The 19,637-nt window shown below is 36.7% G+C and overlaps 2 protein-coding genes and 1 pseudogene across 2 annotated transcripts in view; 1 reads left to right on the top strand and 2 right to left on the bottom strand.

The window, feature by feature from the left end:
• The window catches only part of EIF3J (eukaryotic translation initiation factor 3 subunit J), a 33,549-nt gene extending 16,907 nt beyond the window's left edge, over window positions 1-16,642 (top strand). Inside the window, exons 3-8 of the mRNA XM_007935234.2 lie at window positions 3,911-3,965; window positions 4,480-4,571; window positions 10,302-10,416; window positions 14,349-14,510; window positions 16,066-16,139; window positions 16,511-16,642. Coding sequence (XP_007933425.1) covers window positions 3,911-3,965; window positions 4,480-4,571; window positions 10,302-10,416; window positions 14,349-14,510; window positions 16,066-16,139; window positions 16,511-16,642 — 630 coding nt within the window. The remainder of the gene's footprint in view (window positions 1-3,910; window positions 3,966-4,479; window positions 4,572-10,301; window positions 10,417-14,348; window positions 14,511-16,065; window positions 16,140-16,510) is intronic.
• LOC103192316 lies at window positions 13,160-13,864 on the bottom strand (annotated as a pseudogene).
• A 2,046-nt stretch (window positions 16,643-18,688) lies between the features above and the next one.
• The window catches only part of SPG11 (SPG11 vesicle trafficking associated, spatacsin), an 85,084-nt gene continuing 84,135 nt past the window's right edge, over window positions 18,689-19,637 (bottom strand). The window contains exons 39-40 of the mRNA XM_007935232.1: window positions 19,319-19,470; window positions 18,689-18,869 (exon numbers count right to left, since the gene is read on the bottom strand). Coding sequence (XP_007933423.1) covers window positions 18,689-18,869; window positions 19,319-19,470 — 333 coding nt within the window. The remainder of the gene's footprint in view (window positions 18,870-19,318; window positions 19,471-19,637) is intronic.

Raw genomic sequence — 19,637 nt, 5'->3', positions numbered from 1 at the left:
TAGAATTCTCCAGTGAAACCGTCTGGGCCAGGACTTTTTTTAGTTGGTAATTTTTTGATGACCTGTTCAATTTCTTCTTTTGTGATGGGCCTTCATTGTCTTTTTATGAAGTGAGCAACATGTGCCATGGCTATTCCTGGGATTTGTTGAAAGGAATCACTGCTTTTGCTACTAAAACCCAGTTTATGATGGAATGGAGGCCTCTTGGAAGCCTCATTATATCTGCACTGATGGGTGCAGACTTAACTGTCTGGGATAAGATTTATGTTTGAAGGGGAAGCCAGGGATAGGAATAGAGGTAGTGTTTTGCTGGAAGAGGAATTGAGGCACATCTTTGAACTAAAATGCTCTTCAGTTGTGTTTTTCTCTATATTGGGGATATTGGGATAGGGTTACACCATACCTCTCCCCTTTTGGCCTCTTAGTACCAGAGGCTGCTAGACCAGTTCTTAAAATTAATAGAAAGCCACCACAGACAATTTGAAGTTTGAGGGTGGGTTACTGATACAGCTGGGCATGTCTCTCTCTTTTTTATTTTTTTTAAAGCATGCTCTGTAACCCTTCTCTTTGATGACATTCCTTATGATCCCAGGTAGAATTCATAGCAGAACTAACTGAAAGAATGAATTTTGGTGGGGATCCTGCGTAGCATTTACATGACAGAACGTTGTTTTAAACTTCAGAACTCAGGGAAGATCTTGTTTATTCTGACACTTTAAAGGAACTTTGGCCCAATTAGGACATGTTCCTCCATTTTTTTCACTGAGACTGTGGGATAGCTATCTCTGGGTCTCAGTTTCCTTATCTGTAAAATGGGGGCAACAACATTATAGGATTATTGTGAGGATTAACTGTGTTTGTTGTTGTGTGCTGCCAAGTCGATTCCAACTCATGATGACCCTATAAGACATAGGGTTTCCAAGGCTGTAATCTTTATAGGAGCAGATACATGGCCAGGTCTTTTCTCCCATAGATGGGCTGGTGGGTTCAAACCTCTTTTGATTAGTAGACAAGCGCTTAAACATTGTACCACTTACGTGGTACAATATTAAGTGGTATGGTACCTGGTGCAAAGTAAGTTCTCAGCATATAATATTATTATATTTTATAGAATATAATATTATGTATTATTAAATAATAATATTACTTTTTTACTGTTGTTCTTACAAGAGCCCTGGTGGTACCAAAAGGTCAGTGGTTTGAATCTATCAGCCCTCTACAGGAGAAGGAGTTTGCTTCCGCAAAAGATTACAGCCTTGGAAATCCTGTGGGTCACTATGAGTCAGAATCGACTTGATGGCCGTGAGTGTGGGTTTTTGGATTGTTATTAGCAGAAGGAGTCCGTAGGAGGCACAACTGGTTTAGCAGTCAACTACAGCTGAAAGGTTGGTTTGAACTCACCCAGAGGTACCTCGAAATCGGGCCTAGTGATCTACTCTGACCAGTCATGGCCTCGAAAATGCTATGGGCACTTGTATTCTGCACACGTGGGGTCACCATGATTCACCATGGCACCTAACAAGATTATTAGTAGAGGGTTGCAGATACGTATCATGGAAATAAGCAGATGGTCCTCCTGTCTGAAGCACTGCCTAAGCAGCGTATCACACTCAACCCGCAGACCCAGCCTTCCTATGTTCTGTGAAGATTAAAAACAACAAGAAAAAAATGCCTGGTAGTTAGCTTTTATTTTTAGCTCTCTGGTTCTTTTGACCTAAGCAAAAGAACTCTCTGGAGTGTTGACCTAAGCAGTTAAACAAACTAGCAAGGTGATACAAACATTTGATCTCTAATTTCTAACTCTAGTGTCTTGGATATCCAAATAATGGCAAGCTGATTTGCTTTAAATCTGCTAAAATTGTGAGCTGTGGGTTAAATTGCCAGGACAAAGTGATTATAAAATGCAGTGTTTACTTTAATACAGAGCTCCTTCCACCTGTTTGCAGAATCAGTGGCAGCTCGGCTACTATACAGCCTTAATATGGATGTTGACTTTTTAATTTCTTTGGCAGATTCACAGGTTTTTATAAAGAATCAATGCTTGATTAATTTATATACCTATACATTCGGATTTAAGCTCTATCTTGTTATAAAACCAGAAGCTTGGTGTCATAGTGTTGGCATATTAGTCAGCATCTGTCTCTTCAAGTAGCATCAGGGCCGCCTGATTTACATATGCCGTCCTGTGGCTTAGCTTCAAATGATGTGTCATAGTGCGCCTGGTTGTTGCTGCCAGATTTTAGCTGAACTAAATCCAAACCTACTGCCTTCAAGTTGATTCCAACTTATAACGACCCTTTAGGAACGAGTAGAACTACCCCATAAGGTTTCCAAGGCTATAAATCTTTTACGGAAGCAGACTGTCTCATCTCTAGCTGTCGACTGCGCATAGATTAGTGCTCTGTTCAAATACAGTGTTGTTATCTATTCCTAGTAGACTTGAATCTTTGAAATTCTGTGGAGCCGTAAGATTTTTTTGGTTGATAATTCATTTTTTTAGCTTAGAAATGGCTCAGTGACTGAGTTATGCTTAAGTGTAGATCTGAAGAACATTACCTCAAAGTGCCTTGCTCCTGTTAGGGAGTAGGGTCCATGAAGAATTTGATTGACTCTTGACTGCTCTTTAATACTGGACTTAAATGTTCTATAGATTGAATTCATTATCCAGTGTTGTGAGGGATGCTTTTTCATAAGAAATATAGAGTCCCCTCAACTTTTATTTTAAAACAACTGTGAATCACTTTAAGAGAGGCTGTTAGTTTTGGCTTGGTGTCTTATGTTTTAATTATTAATGTAGAAGCTTTTTAATGGAGTTTTATGGCATCCATATGGAAAAACAAACATGCAGACATGGCCGGCAAAACAGTGGAAACCCTGAAAACCTACAAGGGAGGACTAGCCTTATCAGATACTAAAGCATACTATAAAAGCCTCTGTATTTAAAACAATAGAAAAATAGACCAATGGGATAAAATAGAAAGCCCAGAAACAGATTAAATACATAGGGAAATTCAGGGGGCAAAGATGGTGCTATGGCAACTGGTAGCCACTTGGAAAAATATAAAATTAGATCCGTACCACACCATATACAAGACAAAACACCAGATGTATCAGGGATCTAAGTGAAAAAAACAGTGGAACCACACAAGTGAACCATAGAAGAAAATGTGAGTGAATTCCTTACTGTAAGAAAAAACTTTATATCTCAAAATCTAGATGCAATAAAAGAAAAGATTGATAAAAATTGGTTGGTGGTGTGGGGACATAGCACTTCATGGAGAATACTAGAGGCATTTCCACTAACAATAATGAAGTAATGATGTCCATTATCTCTGCTGCTGTTCAACATTGTGCTTAGAGATATTAGCCAGTGCACTTAGATAGAACAGTCAATTGTGGAGGTGTAAAAATTGGTAGACATTTGCAGGTGATAGCATGTCTGGGAAACTCTAGAGATTCAATGATAAACTCAAATGATAAATGAATTTAGTAAATAAGATAGCAGAGTATAAAATTAATATATAAAAATGAATAGCCCAAAATACATCATAATAGGAAAAAACCTATTTATGGTAGCAGCACAGACTCATTGCCATTGAGTCGGATCCGACTCGTAGTGACCTCTCCTTGGGTTTCCGAGGCAGTGTCACTACAGAAGTAGATTGTCCAACCTTCCTTCCAAGCATAAATATAAATATTTAGGCATAAACCTAATGAGAAATATGTACAACATCTAAGAGGGAAATGTTAAAACATTCCTGAAAGACAACAAAAGTAGTTTTGAAGAAATGGAAAGACAGACCCTGTTCAAGAATTCTATTTTTACAGAGTTTGGTGATTTGTTATTATATAAAGTTCGTGTGGAAAAACAAACATGCAAGATTATTAATGGAGTTATCTTTTTCTTTAGGATAACTGGGATGATGATGATGATGAAAAAAAAGAAGAAACTGAAGAAAAACCAGGTGAGCAGAGGCTCCTCCATTTTTGGTGTTATGCTTGGGTGAGCATCTGGTGCATATGTTAAAACAAATGATGAAATGCTTACAAATAGAACATTCTGGTATTTAGAAACCAAACGTCCTTCCATTCCCACTTTATTCTATCCCCCTGAAGCTCTTCTCTATTTCCTCCAAACATAATTAGGTGTTTTGGTTGGTTTGAGTGCTGCTTTACTCTTTTAGTACCAGGTATTGTTACAAAATAAGAGGGAGTAGAAAATGTGGGGTTATAGTTACTGATCTAACTGCTGCCTTAAAGAGCTGGAGAAATAATGAAGGGAGATTTTAGGCTTTAGGGATCAGAGTAGAGAGAAGAAAGGGAGACTCCTAGAACTTCCCTATTTTTACTTGCCAGGAAATCACCATATTAAATTGGTGCTAGGGAGAAGTTTGATCTCTTGAAGTGTATCATGTCTGTGTCATCCATAAACTGAAAATATTCATAATAACTATAATTAAAACATTTCTCTACTTCTAGAAGTAAAAGTTTCAGAAAAGAAAAAAATAGCAGAGAAGATCAAAGAAAAAGAACGGCAACAAAAGAAAAGGCAAGAAGAAATTAAAAAGAGAGTAAGTAAGATTCAGAGCCCCTTGGTTGTGCAAACAGTTAACGTGCTCAGCTGCTAACTAAAAAGTTGGAAGTTTGAGTTCACCTAGAGGTACTGCAGAAGAAAGGCCTGGCAGTCTGCTTCTGCAGGGGAAATGAAATCAGCCATTGTAAACTGAGTAGTTTCTGATTTGACATACATGGGATTGCCATGAATTGAGGCTGACTTGATGGCAACTGTTTCAAGTATTACTCATTTTTTAAAATATAGACGTCTCACATCAGTAGTGGTACAGTATCTAATAGGCAGTGAACACTACAATTTGAAGGTCTCTGTGAAGATTATAAATGGATAGCATCAGACAGACGAATCCCAAAATAAACTGAGTTTGTGTTTTTGTTTTGCACAAATCCAGAAACTTTTGGATTAGAATGCATTTCAAGTTTTCCCTTTCCATTCGGGAGGAGTCACGATTGATTTTTGCCTGTATTGAGTGGAATACAAAGTCCCTGTTTTTCTTCCATGTACTATATGTGTTTTTGTTCTTTGATTATGTGGGGCACAGTCAGGAATATTCTGTTGTTTTGTTTTTTTGAATTGAAAATACGTTTATATGGTTTAAAAATTAAAATAATAATCAGCAGTGCCAACCATTCACTTATCCTGTTCCTTCCCCTCCACTCCACAATACTGTTTTTTTTTTTTTTTTTTTTTTGTGGTTCCCAAGCTGTCTTATGTCAAATACAGCTATATATTCTTATTCCTCTCCTATTCTTATTTCTCTCCTTTGTTACACGTTGTTTCCCTCTTGCTTTTTTATTTATATATCATGGAGATCTTTTCTTAGTAGGTCACAGAGAGCTGTTTTGTTCTCTCCTTGACCTTTTTTTAAGAAAATTTTTAAACATAACATAGAGGAAATAGCATAATGAATAGTAGTATACATTATCACCTAAATTTAATAATTTTCCATATTTCTTGTTTTTTTTTCCTTCTAAAATATAATCAGGTAGATAACAAACATAATGATATTTTATCTCTAAATATTTCAGTATGCCTCTCTGAAAAAGTAAGGGTGTTTCTCACATGATTCAGATAGCATACTTTTTTCAAATACATACTTTTAAAATATCATCTAATAGTGAGTTTATATGCATTTTTCTAGCCCAAAAATATTTCTTACATATGGTTTGTTAAATAAGGGTCATGCAATGCAGTTGGTTGTTAATGTATCCTGAGTTCTCTAAAGAGTCTCTTCTTCTCTCTCCCCCTCCCCCAACATTAACTTGTTGAAGAGACCAGGCTTCTTATAGAACATCACACCTTACGGATTTGTCTTGATTCTTCATGGTTGCAATTTCCAGTAATACTGGACAACTAAAATTTCAGCATCTAAAACATTCAGTTTTATAAACACTTTTGGTCAGAACACTTTAAGAGGTAATGCTTTGTACTTCATATTGAATGACTTAGGAGTTACATGATGTCTGTCCTATTAATAGTGATGCTAAAAGTGATAGCTGGGTTAAGGTGTGGTGACAGTCTGCCCCTTCTATTATAAAATGATGTTTTGTTCCCCCAAGTAATCCAGTTTCACATCAGCATTTCACCCATTAGTTTTAGTATCTTTGATTGATCATTGCCTCATTATTAGAGATTACAAATTTGTGATTTTAGTTAACAGTTTTCAGAGTAAGGAGTGGGTATAATAACTTCAAGCAGTGAAACATGAGGGAATTTAAGAAAATTTTCTCTTTCCTGAGTTCATTTATATACTTACATGTTTTTATAAATTCATTGTGTTTTATTGAGATATAATGATTATTTTTTTGATGTCAAATTCTCAGTTTTGGCCAGGCAGACCCATTAAGCTGGTGGTAACTGCATTCATCCTTTTGATGGAACCCATTAGTCTTTGAAACTTCCTTGTTTTTTGGCAGAATAGTACGTACCAGACTCACCTGGTAAACTCTTTGCCCTAGGCCTGGAATCGGCTACTTCTCCATTGTTCCTTTTAAGCAAAATGGTAGTTAGAGACTTACTCTGGGTGCTAGGAAGTACTCAGTATTATTGGGGACCCTTTTCATAGACAAACCTAGCAAATAAACAAATTTATATACACACACATAGACACACACGTATACATGTGTAAAATCATTAGTTCATGTTGATTATTCTGTAGTTAATATAGGATTTAACTTTTATACTAAAAATCTTGGTTTCTAATAATGTTAACATAATTGTTTATTTGATTTTTTTGTATAATACCAATATTGCCACCAACATTGTGAAGGACCTGAATGAAGGTTATGATTTCTCTGCAGTTCTTCTCTCCTCCCTGATAATTATATTACTGGGAGTATCCAAAGTGGAATATTATTTGTTAAGTAAAATTCTAACATTGTGGGCAAGCTTAAAAATACAAATTTATTTATTGTTAATTATGCCTGAGATCCCAAAACATTACTTAGAAGTTTGGAATTGTAATAAGGTCATTAAATGAAGAGATATAAATTAATCCCTTTATCAGTAGCAAGAATGATCAACCTTGAAACTGATAGATTGGTTACTTATTAGATCAAAGCTACAGTGACATTAATAGAGAATGTTTGCTTTGAGCGTTGGACTCTTTTTAAAAATTACCTATATGAGATCAGATTGACAACAGTAACCCTAAGGCATGCATGAGAACTTTAAGGCACAGAGTCTTAGTAAACAGTAGTGAAACAGTATGTGTACTGATAGTGAGAATGGTGACATACCGTGAAGAATGTTAACTACACATGTAAGAACTGTTGAATGGGTATATGTTTTGTTGTGTACATTTTCACCAAAAAAAAAGCAACAAAACTCTGACACCTATAGCACCATAAGGAAAACATATTTTGCTCTGTCAATATGTTTGAGGTAATGAGCAGTTGTAAGGAATAGTACAGAAATAGATGAAATTAAACTAAATAGTTCTCTTTCCTTCAGGGACTCAATTCCTTTTCTGGTCACCACTGCAGTTTGTTTGGGCTTAAAAACAATGCATGGAGGAAAATGAAAGTTAAGAAATAAAATTATCTCTGGTAGAGCGATACAGGAGTCCTGCTAGCACAGTGGTTAAAACACTCAGCTGCAAACTGAAAGGTCAGCAGTTTGAACCCACCCACTGCTCTGTGGGAAGATTTACAGTAAAGATTTACAGCCTTGGAAACCCTAGGGGGCTATTCTACTCTGTCCTTCAGGGTCACTATGAGTTGCAATCTCAGCAGCAATGAGTTCGGTTTGGGTTTTGGGTAGGAATATACCGAGTACCATATTGATGATGTCCTTTCTTACCCCTATACTCCTGCAAGCTTCTATGTTTTGGTGAGGTACTGTCAGAATTGAGGAGCAGAGGGAAGGACAAGGAATGCTAGGATGCCAGGGGATTGTATGTCACTATCTTTTGGGACTTAGGCTGTATTCTACTGAGAATGTATAATCAAGTCTTGGGATCGAAAGTCACTTTGAGTTGTTTTCCCTGTGTCATTTTGTCTAATTTGACACAATTTTAGAGTCATTTGTTTCAGTTTGTTTTCAAAGGTTCTATTTAACTTTATTTTTTGAACCTGAAAAATGCCCCAAGATCAAAAGCTATGATCCCTTATCACCCCCTATAAAAAACATTTGCATTAGTTTCTGGTTTGTCTTTCCTTACTCTTAGAGCTACTTAATATTCCCTTGTCTTAGATATACCATAATTTATTTTACTGGTCCTCTGTTAATGGACAGTTGTATTTTTTCCCCAAATCCTTTTCTTCATAAATAATTCTTTAGTGAATAACCATGTATATGTGTCATTTCTAAATTTCCAAATATAGGATTGCTGGGTCAAAGGGTATATCACATTTGTAGTCTTGATAAATATTCCTAAGTTGCCCTCCATGAGGGTTGTACTAATTTGTATTTGCCAAATGTATTTTAATAATTTGTGTTTGTATATACCTACATACATGCTTCTATGATCAGAAAAGCAATGAATCTTACAGCTCAGTCTAAGGCATTGTATTGACTGGTCATTAAGGTTAGAAATATACTTAGTTACATCTAATTTTTCCCAATGAAGAAACCTTTGAGTGTACTTAATTTATTATTGGCCAAGCACTGAGTTAAGATATTTTTTATTTTGATACAGGAAATAAATAATGATGTTCAGGACTACTAAGAGTTAAGTCAAGAAATGTCTCTTTTTCTCTTGAGAAAGTATGCTCAGATTTTCTAACTTGTTATAACTACCTTTTTCACTCATATTTTCTCCATCAGAAATAAATTGTCACCTGCTTCAGAACAGACTTTTGAATCAAAATATTCAAACTATTCAGGCATAAATCACCATGAAGGGCACAAATTCCCTTCACTTTTTTCCCCAGATTTTATTGAAGATATTTTTCTCGTAATAAAAGTAATACATATTTGTTACAGAAAATTACTTTGTAGTACATAGAAAGGAGGGGAGCTCTGGTGGCGTAGTGCCTAAGGCACTTGACTGCTAACCAGAAGGCTGGCAGTTCAAACCCACCAGCCACTCCTTGGAAGGAAGGTTGGGCAATCTTCTGTAGTGATACCGCCTTGGAAACCCAAGGAGGGTTCACTATAAGTAAAAAAGATAAATATGTGAAAAGACCGTGTCTATATGACATTTTGTCACATTTAGGTTGTCTTTATTTGAAATTACAGGTATGTATTGTTTAATATCCATGATATATTCTGTGACATGGAATGTTATGTGATTTGGATGTTGTTTGAACAGCATCATTGCTGCCGCTCCGCCACTGCTGTTGTTGCTGTTGCTTTGTAGCTGCTGGTGGAGGCTAAAATGGACAGTGCAGCAGTGGCTAAGAGGGCAGGGGGAGGAGCAGAGTGAAAGGAACCCAGTGGGGAGGGAGCAAAACATGCCCAGGCCTGCTCACTGTTCTGCCCACCTGAGCGGCGGGAGAAGTCTTGGCCTTGCAGCCCTTCATGAACTTGCCCCCAGACAAAGCCCTAGAGCCCATAACCAGAGCCGTGTCCTCTGCCTCATCTGCCTGTATCCCACCTGTTGTTCCAGTGCTGTAGGAGTCTGGGTTTGGGGTCTTTATAACCATTAGCGAGAAATAATGAAAGGAGAGCTGCTTTCCCTTTTAAAAAACAAATTTTATAGGACCATGTGGTCATTAAGTGACGTGTATCTGTACAACTAAAATTCCAATTGCCATCCTTGTGCAAAAATATTTGTGTGCCTCTTTGGTTTCTTTAGATACCTAGAAGCAGAATTAATGGGTTAAAGGAAATAAAAACGTTTTTTACCTTGATACCGAGTTGTCCTCTAGAAAGATTGTTCCAGTCTTACAGCAGTGTATCAGTATCATTTTCACCTTGCTGAAAATCTCAATTCCTTATTGTTTTTTATTTTGAAAAAGGGTAATAGAAATAAACCCAGTCTTCCTGGGTTCAGGTATCAGTTCTGCTGTATTACCAGTGGTGTTACTTACCCTCTCTGTGTCTTAGTTTTTTAATCTATAAAATTGGGATAGTAGTCATATCCACCTCATTAGTTCTTACGTAGATTGTATCTGAATTAATATATTTATTTAGAAAAAGGCCTGAAGTGCTATAATCACTTTATTGTTTTCTATTATTTATACTTATGTATGCCTATTTAAAAATTCATACAATACAGAAATGTCCTAGGTCCATCATAATTGCAGCCCTTTTTAAAACTTACTTCATGTCTGTCTCCTTTTAGTTAGAAGAACCTGAAGAATCTAAAGTCTTAACACCAGAAGAACAATTAGCAGATAAACTGCGACTAAAGAAATTACAGGAAGAGTCAGACCTTGAATTAGCAAAAGAAACTTTTGGTAAGATGGGGGGTGAAGTGCAATAATAGTTCCAGATAAAAACTCCGGAAGTCTTACGGGCTAGGAAGATTTAGAAAACATCTTTTTTGAAGAATTATGATACTGGCTAATTTAGATATTAGGAAGCAGCTTTTCTTAATAGTTGTTCTATATCTGTGTCTATATGTATATATTTCACGTTTGTCAATTCAACATTTTTCAGGTGCACAATTTTTTTTTTTTTGTGATTTGGCTGGAAGTTTACAAGATCATTTTCCATTCAACAGCTTATATATGTTTTGTTTCGTGACATTGATTGCAGTCCCCACAGTGTAACAGCTCTCTTTCTGCTTTCTCTCTAGTTACCTTTTCCCCGTGTCCTTCTTTACTATGCCTGCCTTCCCTCTGAGCTTTCTTCCTGCGCAAATGCTGCCCTTCTGATCTTCCATGGTTGATTTTTCTAAGGAGTGTACCTACCTGGTGTAATTGTTCACCTTGTAGGCCTATTATTTGGCTGGAACTCATAGGAGTGAGTTCAATTCCAGGCCCAAAGGGTGACTAGGGGCCATAATCTGGGGGGGGGGGGGGCTCATCGGTCTCTATCAGACCAATGAGCCTGATCTTTTTTTTTTAAAGCCTGGTCTTTATGATTTTGAACTTTGTTCCACATGTTTCTCCTACTCTATCCAGGATCTCCAATTTTGATCCCTTTCCGAGTGGTTGACAGTGGTAGCTGGGCACCATCTAGTTGTTCTGGTCTCAGGTCATGTAGGCTGAGGTTTCTGTGATCTACTAGTCCCTTGGACAAAGAAAAATTGTTTCCATGTATGTTTGATTTTCTTTACTCTTCTTTGCTCCAGATGAGAAGAGACTGATTATTGCATTTTAGATGGTTGCTCCCAAACTTTTAAGATCCAAGTAGCTACTCACCAAAGTAGGATGTAGAACATTTTTTTTTTTTTTGTAGTACGTTACGCTAATTGAATTTTATGTCCCCAGCAATCATAGTCCAGAGCCTGCGGTCCCAGTGACTCACTTACTCTCAAGGTGTTTGTCTGTGGCTAATAAGTTATCATAACTTTACCCTTCAGATGTACAACATAGTGATATCAGTAACATTAATTATATTGTTCAACCATCACCCAGAATCATTGCCAGATTTCCCATGACCATAAACAGGAACTCACTGCTAGAAAGCAGTGTTTAACTTGTGTATATTTAAGATTTCATTAATTGAAAACATAAAGTGAGATACATGTTCACGTTTTTTCAATGATTCTATTTTAGCTATCTATAGAGTATTAAGATAAAAAGTCCTTGGACCCAAATAAAATGTATTGCTGCCTTGAATATTTTTATCAATTGGAGGAAATGTGAGGTCTATAGCTTTGAAATTAATGTATTGAACCAACTGTAGCTATGTCCTGTTGTCTTAAGTATGGATAAGACTTGGATAAGATGCTGGTAAGGTGGGGTGTTCCATTTGAGCTGTGCTGCCTTGTGTTCATGGGCACTTCTTTCTGTCATCCTTCTTGGCCCTCAGCATGGCTTACTTTTAGATGGCTTCCATTTGTCTGTGCTATGCCTGCAGCTGTGATTAGTGAGTGGAAAAAAAAAAAACCATATTTGGGATCCTGCAGATATATAATAAGCTCAGATTATTCCTAGGAAAGGGCTACATGGCACAGGAAGACAGAGTAAGAAATGTGACCAGATAAGTAAAGTTCTCATTTCATTTAACCAAGTTTGTTGTTGGTAATGAAACATTGAAGTAACTTTGAAATTGAAATCTAAGAACTGGAACCTCATTTTTTCCCCCCACCCTCCTCTTCCCTAAAATGGGTAACGCAGACTGCTGTAGTGACCACTCTCCTTTCCATGGGAAGTATGACCTTATCTCTAAGTGGGCTAGAGTTGCTGTGAGTGCCCTGGTGCACCAGTGTGGCTAGCATGTCTTTACCGCACTCATCTAATTAGAGGGCACTCAACCATTATCATGTCTTCATAGGCTGGTAAAAGCTGCCCATGGGGTTTATAAAGAGAAGAGTTTATGCAATGTACAAAAAGCCTGGTGTAGGGTACCAGTTACAGATTAAAAGGTAAAAACATTATGCATTCATACAGTCATTATTGTTTGGTTATAAGATTTTAATGTGTTTTTCGAAACAAAAAATACTGAAACAGTGATACTGCTGACTAATTTATTTGACTGTTGAGAAGGTACAATAGCTCTTTCAGCCTAGAACCATTTTAAATAAGATTTTCTTTTTGAGATTTAACATGTGGTTTGCCCTTAGCTTCTGAAGTTAGTTAATACTTCCACAGGATCCATCTTCGTTTCCTATGCTTGTTTCCTCTCCTCACTTTTCTCTGGGCTGCTCTTGGACACACCCTTTGATTAAGAGCATCACTTTTGTGTCATGGACTTCTTTAGCAGTCTGGTGAAACCTGTAGACCCTTCTTAATGTTTTTTATTTTTTCACAATAAATAGTTTATTAAAATCGTTTTCAGAAATTGTGCAAATTATTTTCTAAACATAAGGTGTTTTTTTTTTTTTTTTTACATTCTTGAAATAATCAAGTTTTCTTTGGCAATTTATACAAAATACTAAATTTCTATTGACACTTAGTTCATATTTATGTAACAGTGTCCTAAATGGATGTTGACCAGAATACCTTCCTTTAACCCTTAATGGTTTATGCCTTCCCTTTAAAATATATCTTTAAATTGTCACTCTCAAAAGATAATTCTTGAAAAAAATTATTAAACACCTATGAATTCTTCATCACTTCTGTTACAGTCTAGCAGTTTACCATTTAACCCATAGTAGTCTGTCAGCTCAGTCAGGCTTAATTAGTTTCTTATTCTCCTCAGATCCAGCTGAGCCCAACTCTGAAGGCAGCAGCTGGCTACAGTTTCTCCACCTCTTTATTAACAGTGATAACTGAGACAGATTCTTTGATGTATACATTTTGACTATTTCTGGCTTCCAAAAAAGACTGCTTTCTCCTGAATCTGCTTTACCAATTTTGCTTTTTCTTCCTTTAATCCTTGTTTGGGAAGATTTTCATTGACAAAATCATTTTGGAGAGCATCACAGACCCGTATCAAGTGATTTAGGTTCACATGCACTGATACTTTCGGAAGGTATTTTTCAAATACGTACTTTCTTCAGATTCACTGTCTGAATTTAAAACTATGTTGAAATTCCAAACAGTTTTATTCTGCTGAAGATAATGATTTCTCTGAACAAATCTTTATTCATTCTTTAAGATGTTTTGCTACACTGTAACAGGAACTAAATGATGATCTTGTTTTCCTTAAAAGGTTTCCAACTATTGCACTCACAGGTTGCTTTCTTGAACTGCTTGTATGGGGAGATGGTAGCATCTCATAGGCCTGTGCAGTGCTAGGTCAAATCATAGCTGGGTCTGATGGACTTCCCATCTTGAAAAGGAAATCTTGATTTCTCTCCCTCTACTGTCCCCAGAGTGTGCCAATGTAATGTTTCCAAATGTGGAGGATTTTACTTAGAAAGGAAACCTGTTATATTGAAACAGATGCCAAAATACTAAAATAACAAATCTGTAATGCAGTAATTGTGGGCTGCTTAATGCATTAAGTAACAAGATCAAGTGACAGGTCTAATGAGTAAAGTAATGACTGTGACTGTTTTTGAGGTATCTGTGAGTACTATTGATGAGTCAGGTTTTGCTAATAACACTGTGATTTCTTACCTTTCATCAAAATGGAAGGAAATGCTTAATTAGAGGTTAGTGGAAATAAAGATGTAAATTTGTTTCCATCCAAATTCATAGGGCCTATGAATCCCCAAGAATCCCCAATGGACCCCTGGTCCCCAATAAGCCCCTGTTTGAGAATGAAATTCATTAAAGTAGCTGTTTGGTTTATAAATTTATCTTGACATTTTCAATGTTGCTTTGTCTTACAGGTGTTAATAATACAGTTTATGGAATAGATGCTATGAACCCATCTTCAAGAGATGACTTCACAGAGTTTGGAAAGTTACTAAAAGATAAAATTACACAATATGAAAAATCATTGTATTATGCCAGTTTTTTGGAAGCCTTAGTTCGAGACGTGTGTATTTCATGTAAGTAATTCTAATCTCTAACACTGGTGGGTGGATTTTATTAAGGACAGACACACCATATTCAGGAGGATGGAAGTCATTTTGGATTCTATAACTTAGGATTTGCTAGTTAGTAATTACCTTGGGCATGTTGTTCTGCAAATACACAGTAAGTTGAATGTTTTGTGGGGTTTTTCAGGGAGGCTTTTTGAGGCTGCCTTGTTAATTATGTTATACAGTGGCTTCCCAGACATCTGGGCTTGTCAGCACAGCAGTTAATAATATTAGCAGTGGCTTGTTCTTTTTTATCTTTTTCTTTTTAAATTGTAGTAAAATTTAAGTGTACAATTAAATGACATTAATTACACTCACCATGTTGTGCTGTCATCACTACTTTCCATTTCCAAATGTTTATTACCTTAAACAGAAACTCAGAATACCTTAGTAGCTCCCTGTTGCCTGTACCCCCATGTTTTGGTCTCTGTCCTTTAGTCTTTTCTAGATCTCTCATATAATTGGGATTGTACACTATTTGTCCTATGCCTAAGTGGCTAGGAAGTATTATTTTGGGGAAATGATCTTGGGTATATCGAATTTTAATCCTAGGTGAGGCTTTAGCTTGACAGCTGGCACCCATGCATGGCCTCTGTGTCTTTAGCTGTGGTGCCATGCCCTGACAAGAGTCACACTTTTTAGGGCAGGGTGAATGGGAGTGACAACGTGGGTGGTGCAGCACGAATGTGGAAGGGACTGGTTTTGTTAGTATTTGCAGTTAGGATTCATAGGAATCCTATGCAATGACTTTGAAATTGGGATTTCTTTGAGAAATCATCACTGAGTTAGGTTTTAAATTTGAACAGGGATATTATCATAGTTGATCTTTTTGTTCTGCACATGTATTATTTTTTCCTGTTTCTGGAGATGCTTTTTAAGCAAAGCACCTGAAGAATTTTTGGTATCTGACAACTGGTGCCTGTTTCCAGCTTCCATTTTATAAGGTTCACTTAACTGGTCCCTCTTGGTGTAGGACGCAGGTTTCTGAGATACCCACTATTGTCATTCTAGTTTCTGTGCTAGAAAATGAAGATGCCAGGAGTTTTTTTCTTCTGTGGGTTTAAGAATTGTTCCCTGTTCACTCAGCTGCTCCTCCCAGAGCACAGAGGATGTGCTGTGGAAGAGCATGGTTCTCTCCCTGCAGCTGTGCAGACTGGGTGATGGAGAGTGGTGGGAGCACTGTGAGTGATGACACTATGAAGTTTTTCTTTTATTGAATCAATGGTGTCTTGGTGATTACATGTCATCATCATAAAGTTAAATTTTTTGTCTCTTGCTTTGCCATTTTATTTAGTGAGTTCTAATTTGTGAGCATAGCCATAGACTGTTTCTTTACTATATTACGTTGGGGAAAAAAAAAAAAAGAAATACATAGCTATTCCAAAGTTAGTAAAGTTAATGATGGAAAAATTAGATTTCTTGTAACACTTTTAGAAAAATGTATAATTCTTTTTACTCTCTAAAATGCTTAAAAATCAAGGTATATTATACACCCCCCCCATTTTTTTTTTTTTTTTTTTAGTGGAAATTGATGACTTGAAAAAGATTACCAATTCATTGACTGTGCTTTGCAGTGAAAAACAGAAGCAAGAGAAGGTAAGAGTAAGCTGTACAGGGAAATTGTATTCCATTAGGATGGGGTATAGGCAAGGAGGAAAATTCACAATGAGGCAGCATTTAGAGGCAGTTACACTATTATTATCAACAAATATAGTAGGAGCCTGACTTAAGAAATGGAAAAGTCAAGAAATTCACCAGTACCATTTAAGTTGGAATAACAGGTGTATGGGTGCCATTAATACCTTTTGTTTACAGACATGCACTTGTTGCCTTAGGTGGGGATTTCCTTTAGGAAAACTAGAGTTTTTCTGGGACCAGAGGATTTGGTGTCTCTATGAGGGTTGCTTATACAGGTTAGATGCTCAGATTAGATGGAATCTCATGAATTAACTCTCTTTCATCTTTAGCAAAGCAAAGCCAAAAAGAAGAAGAAAGGTGTGGTTCCTGGAGGGGGATTAAAGGCTACCATGAAAGACGATCTGGCAGACTATGGTGGTTATGATGGAGGATATGTACAAGACTATGAAGACTTCATGTGACAAAGTTTTATCTTCTTCTGGTGTCTTCTTTCTGTTGCCCACAATCCCTTCAACATGTAGCACAACTTCCTTTCCTTTCAGTTCTGCCAAATGCTACAATCAGAAGTGCAGTATCTTTTGTGCTGGTTATTTAACCCCTTGACTTTTAGGTGCTAATGTGCGAATGAGGGAACTTGGGTCTTGCTCCCAAGGGGTTAATATCGGGGAACCTCAGTTGCTACTAAATCATAGTAAAAACAAAAAAAGAAAAAATCCTAATAATGTTGTCATTGTTGCTATCTGATTCCAAAGCAGCAGTCACTAAATTGGGAAGAAGGTTGCAACATGACAAACAATTGTGTAGTATTTACCAGCACCATTCAGTAATACAGCCTTAACCATACCTCCTTGAACTACTTCATAACTTGTCAAGAAAAGCAGTTTGCACCAAGGGCATGTCTTGTGCACCTAGTATTAAAATTGCTTTGTCTTAAAATTGAGCGTGAGGATATTAAACATATGATGTGAAGAAGACTGCTTATCTCAGAGTGAAGATACTGCGGCTAAAAAGCCACTAGGTTTGATACTTAAAAATTAAATGACCAAAACCCTCCAACTTTCAAATTGAAGAAGATAAACCTCTCCATTATTGCATTTCAAGTTGTGGAATCTCTTTGAATACAAAGACTGTCTAGTTTATATTTATCAGAATCAATTTCTACTGATGGCATTCTTTGGATGGGGGAGGGAAACTTCACCTGTTTTAATTGCCTGGTTTAATGTCTGAGAAACAAATCTCCCTTGTTCTCCTAGGCTGCAGTGGAACAACTTTAATAGGGTTTTGGCATTTCCTTTCCTTTATAAAACATGCTCAGCAAACTGCACCAGTTAACTACAGTTTGGTAAATTGTTATGTTAACAATTACGATATCTGCAGTGTTTTATAAAGCAACTAATTTAATAAAATCACTATTGTGAGGACTTAATTTTTTTGTGTTACCTCCCAAGAGGTATTTCTGGAGAGTAGAGAACAGCTCTTGGGACTAGAAGTCTTCTCTGTATACTTACTAAAGCTTAATAAATGCCTGACCAGTAGTTACAGCTTTAAAACAAGAATAATTGGCCAGGTTCTTAATAGTGTCACCCTTAAGAGCAACAGAGGTGTAGGGATGCCTTCCTCTTATTTATTTGGGAAAATTATTTTGTTTAAAGACAAAGAAGATCTAATATCTTAAAAGAAGTATTTATTTAGAGTAATTAAGCCTATAACTCTGGGGGGGGGGGATAGGTTGTTAACAGTGATATAATGTACAATTAGTCATCCATAAGTGATTAGGGTGGCCTTCTTTATTATTTATCATAAGCTGTTTAACCACAATTTGTGATTGCAGTCTGTTCACTTTGTTTTTTAATCATCACAGAATGGAGGTAGGGGAGAGTTCTTACTTTCTTCTGCATAGGAAATAGGATTTTCAATCAAAGCTCTGTAGACTATTAAGTGGAAAGAAAGGCCATCTGAGTTAATTAAGGGATTAATAGAAAGCAGTAACTACACAGCAATAATTACAGCAAAGATGGTTTTATGACTGATAAGGGCTAGGAGTACCTTAGTAATAATGACATACTGAATTTACAATCTATTTTATTATAGGGAGTCAGTTTCTAACAAATGGAAATAAATCACCGGTTCCTTAACTGTGTAAATAATATTAAATTCCTTTGAAACTGGAATCTGCAGGTACAGGTATTCTTTAATCAGCATTTTATCTAAAATAGAAGCCATCCTGAGGAAGATAAAGCTTTTGGTAGTAATACTTAATAGCCATATAAAATGGCACAGATGAGCAGTTAAGTGGGAACTTCATTGTGAAAAGTCTGTTTCATTCTTTGCCTAATACTCACAAGGACTAATGTGGAATGGTCCTGGTGTTTTACAACTCAGACTACAAAATTCCACCAATATTCTACACTGATGATGGACACCTGCCAGGACCTCATTGCAGTACAAGGGTAAAAAGGCACCCATGACATCTTGGCAGTAATTACCTTAATGTCATCTTAATCTGTCTAACCTGCCAGCATGTCCTTTAGACAGCATCCTGTCTGAGAGTCCTTCAGAAGCATGTTTACAACATCATAAAATTTGTGTTCATATGCCAGCTTGTAATACAGATAGACATCTTCACAATATGTGAGTAACTTCTTCAGGTTTTTCACCATCATGTCAGTAGGCTGATGTTTTTTGTATCTAGACAAAGAAACAGTGTACAGGTTAAGATCTTGCATCTTGGTGAGTGAGTGCTGTTAGCTCTGACACTCCTCACTACCTATTGAAAAAGAGGATGCTGAAATATGGGAAATGATACATAGACTAGTACTGGGAGCTGCTTCATAAACATTGAAACAACTGCATTAAAAATATCTTAATGCTCACTTACATTAGAATAAATGCAGTACTCCAAAGGAAACCTTAGGCAAGCTGAGTAGCTATCCTCCCATTATTAGTGTAAGTGCCATATGATTCTGTTCTTATTCATTGTTTACATGTATCTTTTAAAAGAGTTCTTCCTCTAAGGTACTCTCTGCCTTCTCAGGGGGTAGCTAAAGGTATATAGTACTTGGCCATAAAATTCTTATTCATGCCTTACCTCAAAGCAGAGGCAAGGAGAAATGCTTCTCATCACCTCTTAAACTTACTTTTTTGAAATCTCTTCGAATATACTGGATCTTAGTAACCTCTGCTGCTTAAATTCTTCCAAGTAATTAAAGTTGCCTTTAAGAATCACTTGTTGGTACAGAATTTCAACCCAATCTGGAACAAAGTCATAGGCCTGGGCCACAATGGAAGCCTTAAAAGAACAGGAGGGAAGAAAGCCATCAGAGCCTATTCGATGTAAAATTGAAGGAAATTGTTCTAGGAAACAATAGGTAACTCATACAGTGAATGTGATCATTACCAATTATGTAAAAGGCTCTGCGGATCAGGGCTCAGGATGAAAAGTCTGGTGTTAGTCTG

This window comes from Orycteropus afer, unplaced genomic scaffold, assembly GCF_000298275.1.
Source record: "Orycteropus afer afer isolate SDZICR_OR568_19922 unplaced genomic scaffold, OryAfe1.0 scaffold00026, whole genome shotgun sequence".
Taxonomy (NCBI): Eukaryota; Metazoa; Chordata; class Mammalia; order Tubulidentata; family Orycteropodidae; genus Orycteropus; species Orycteropus afer.
This window is presented reverse-complemented; position numbering and strand designations above follow the sequence as displayed.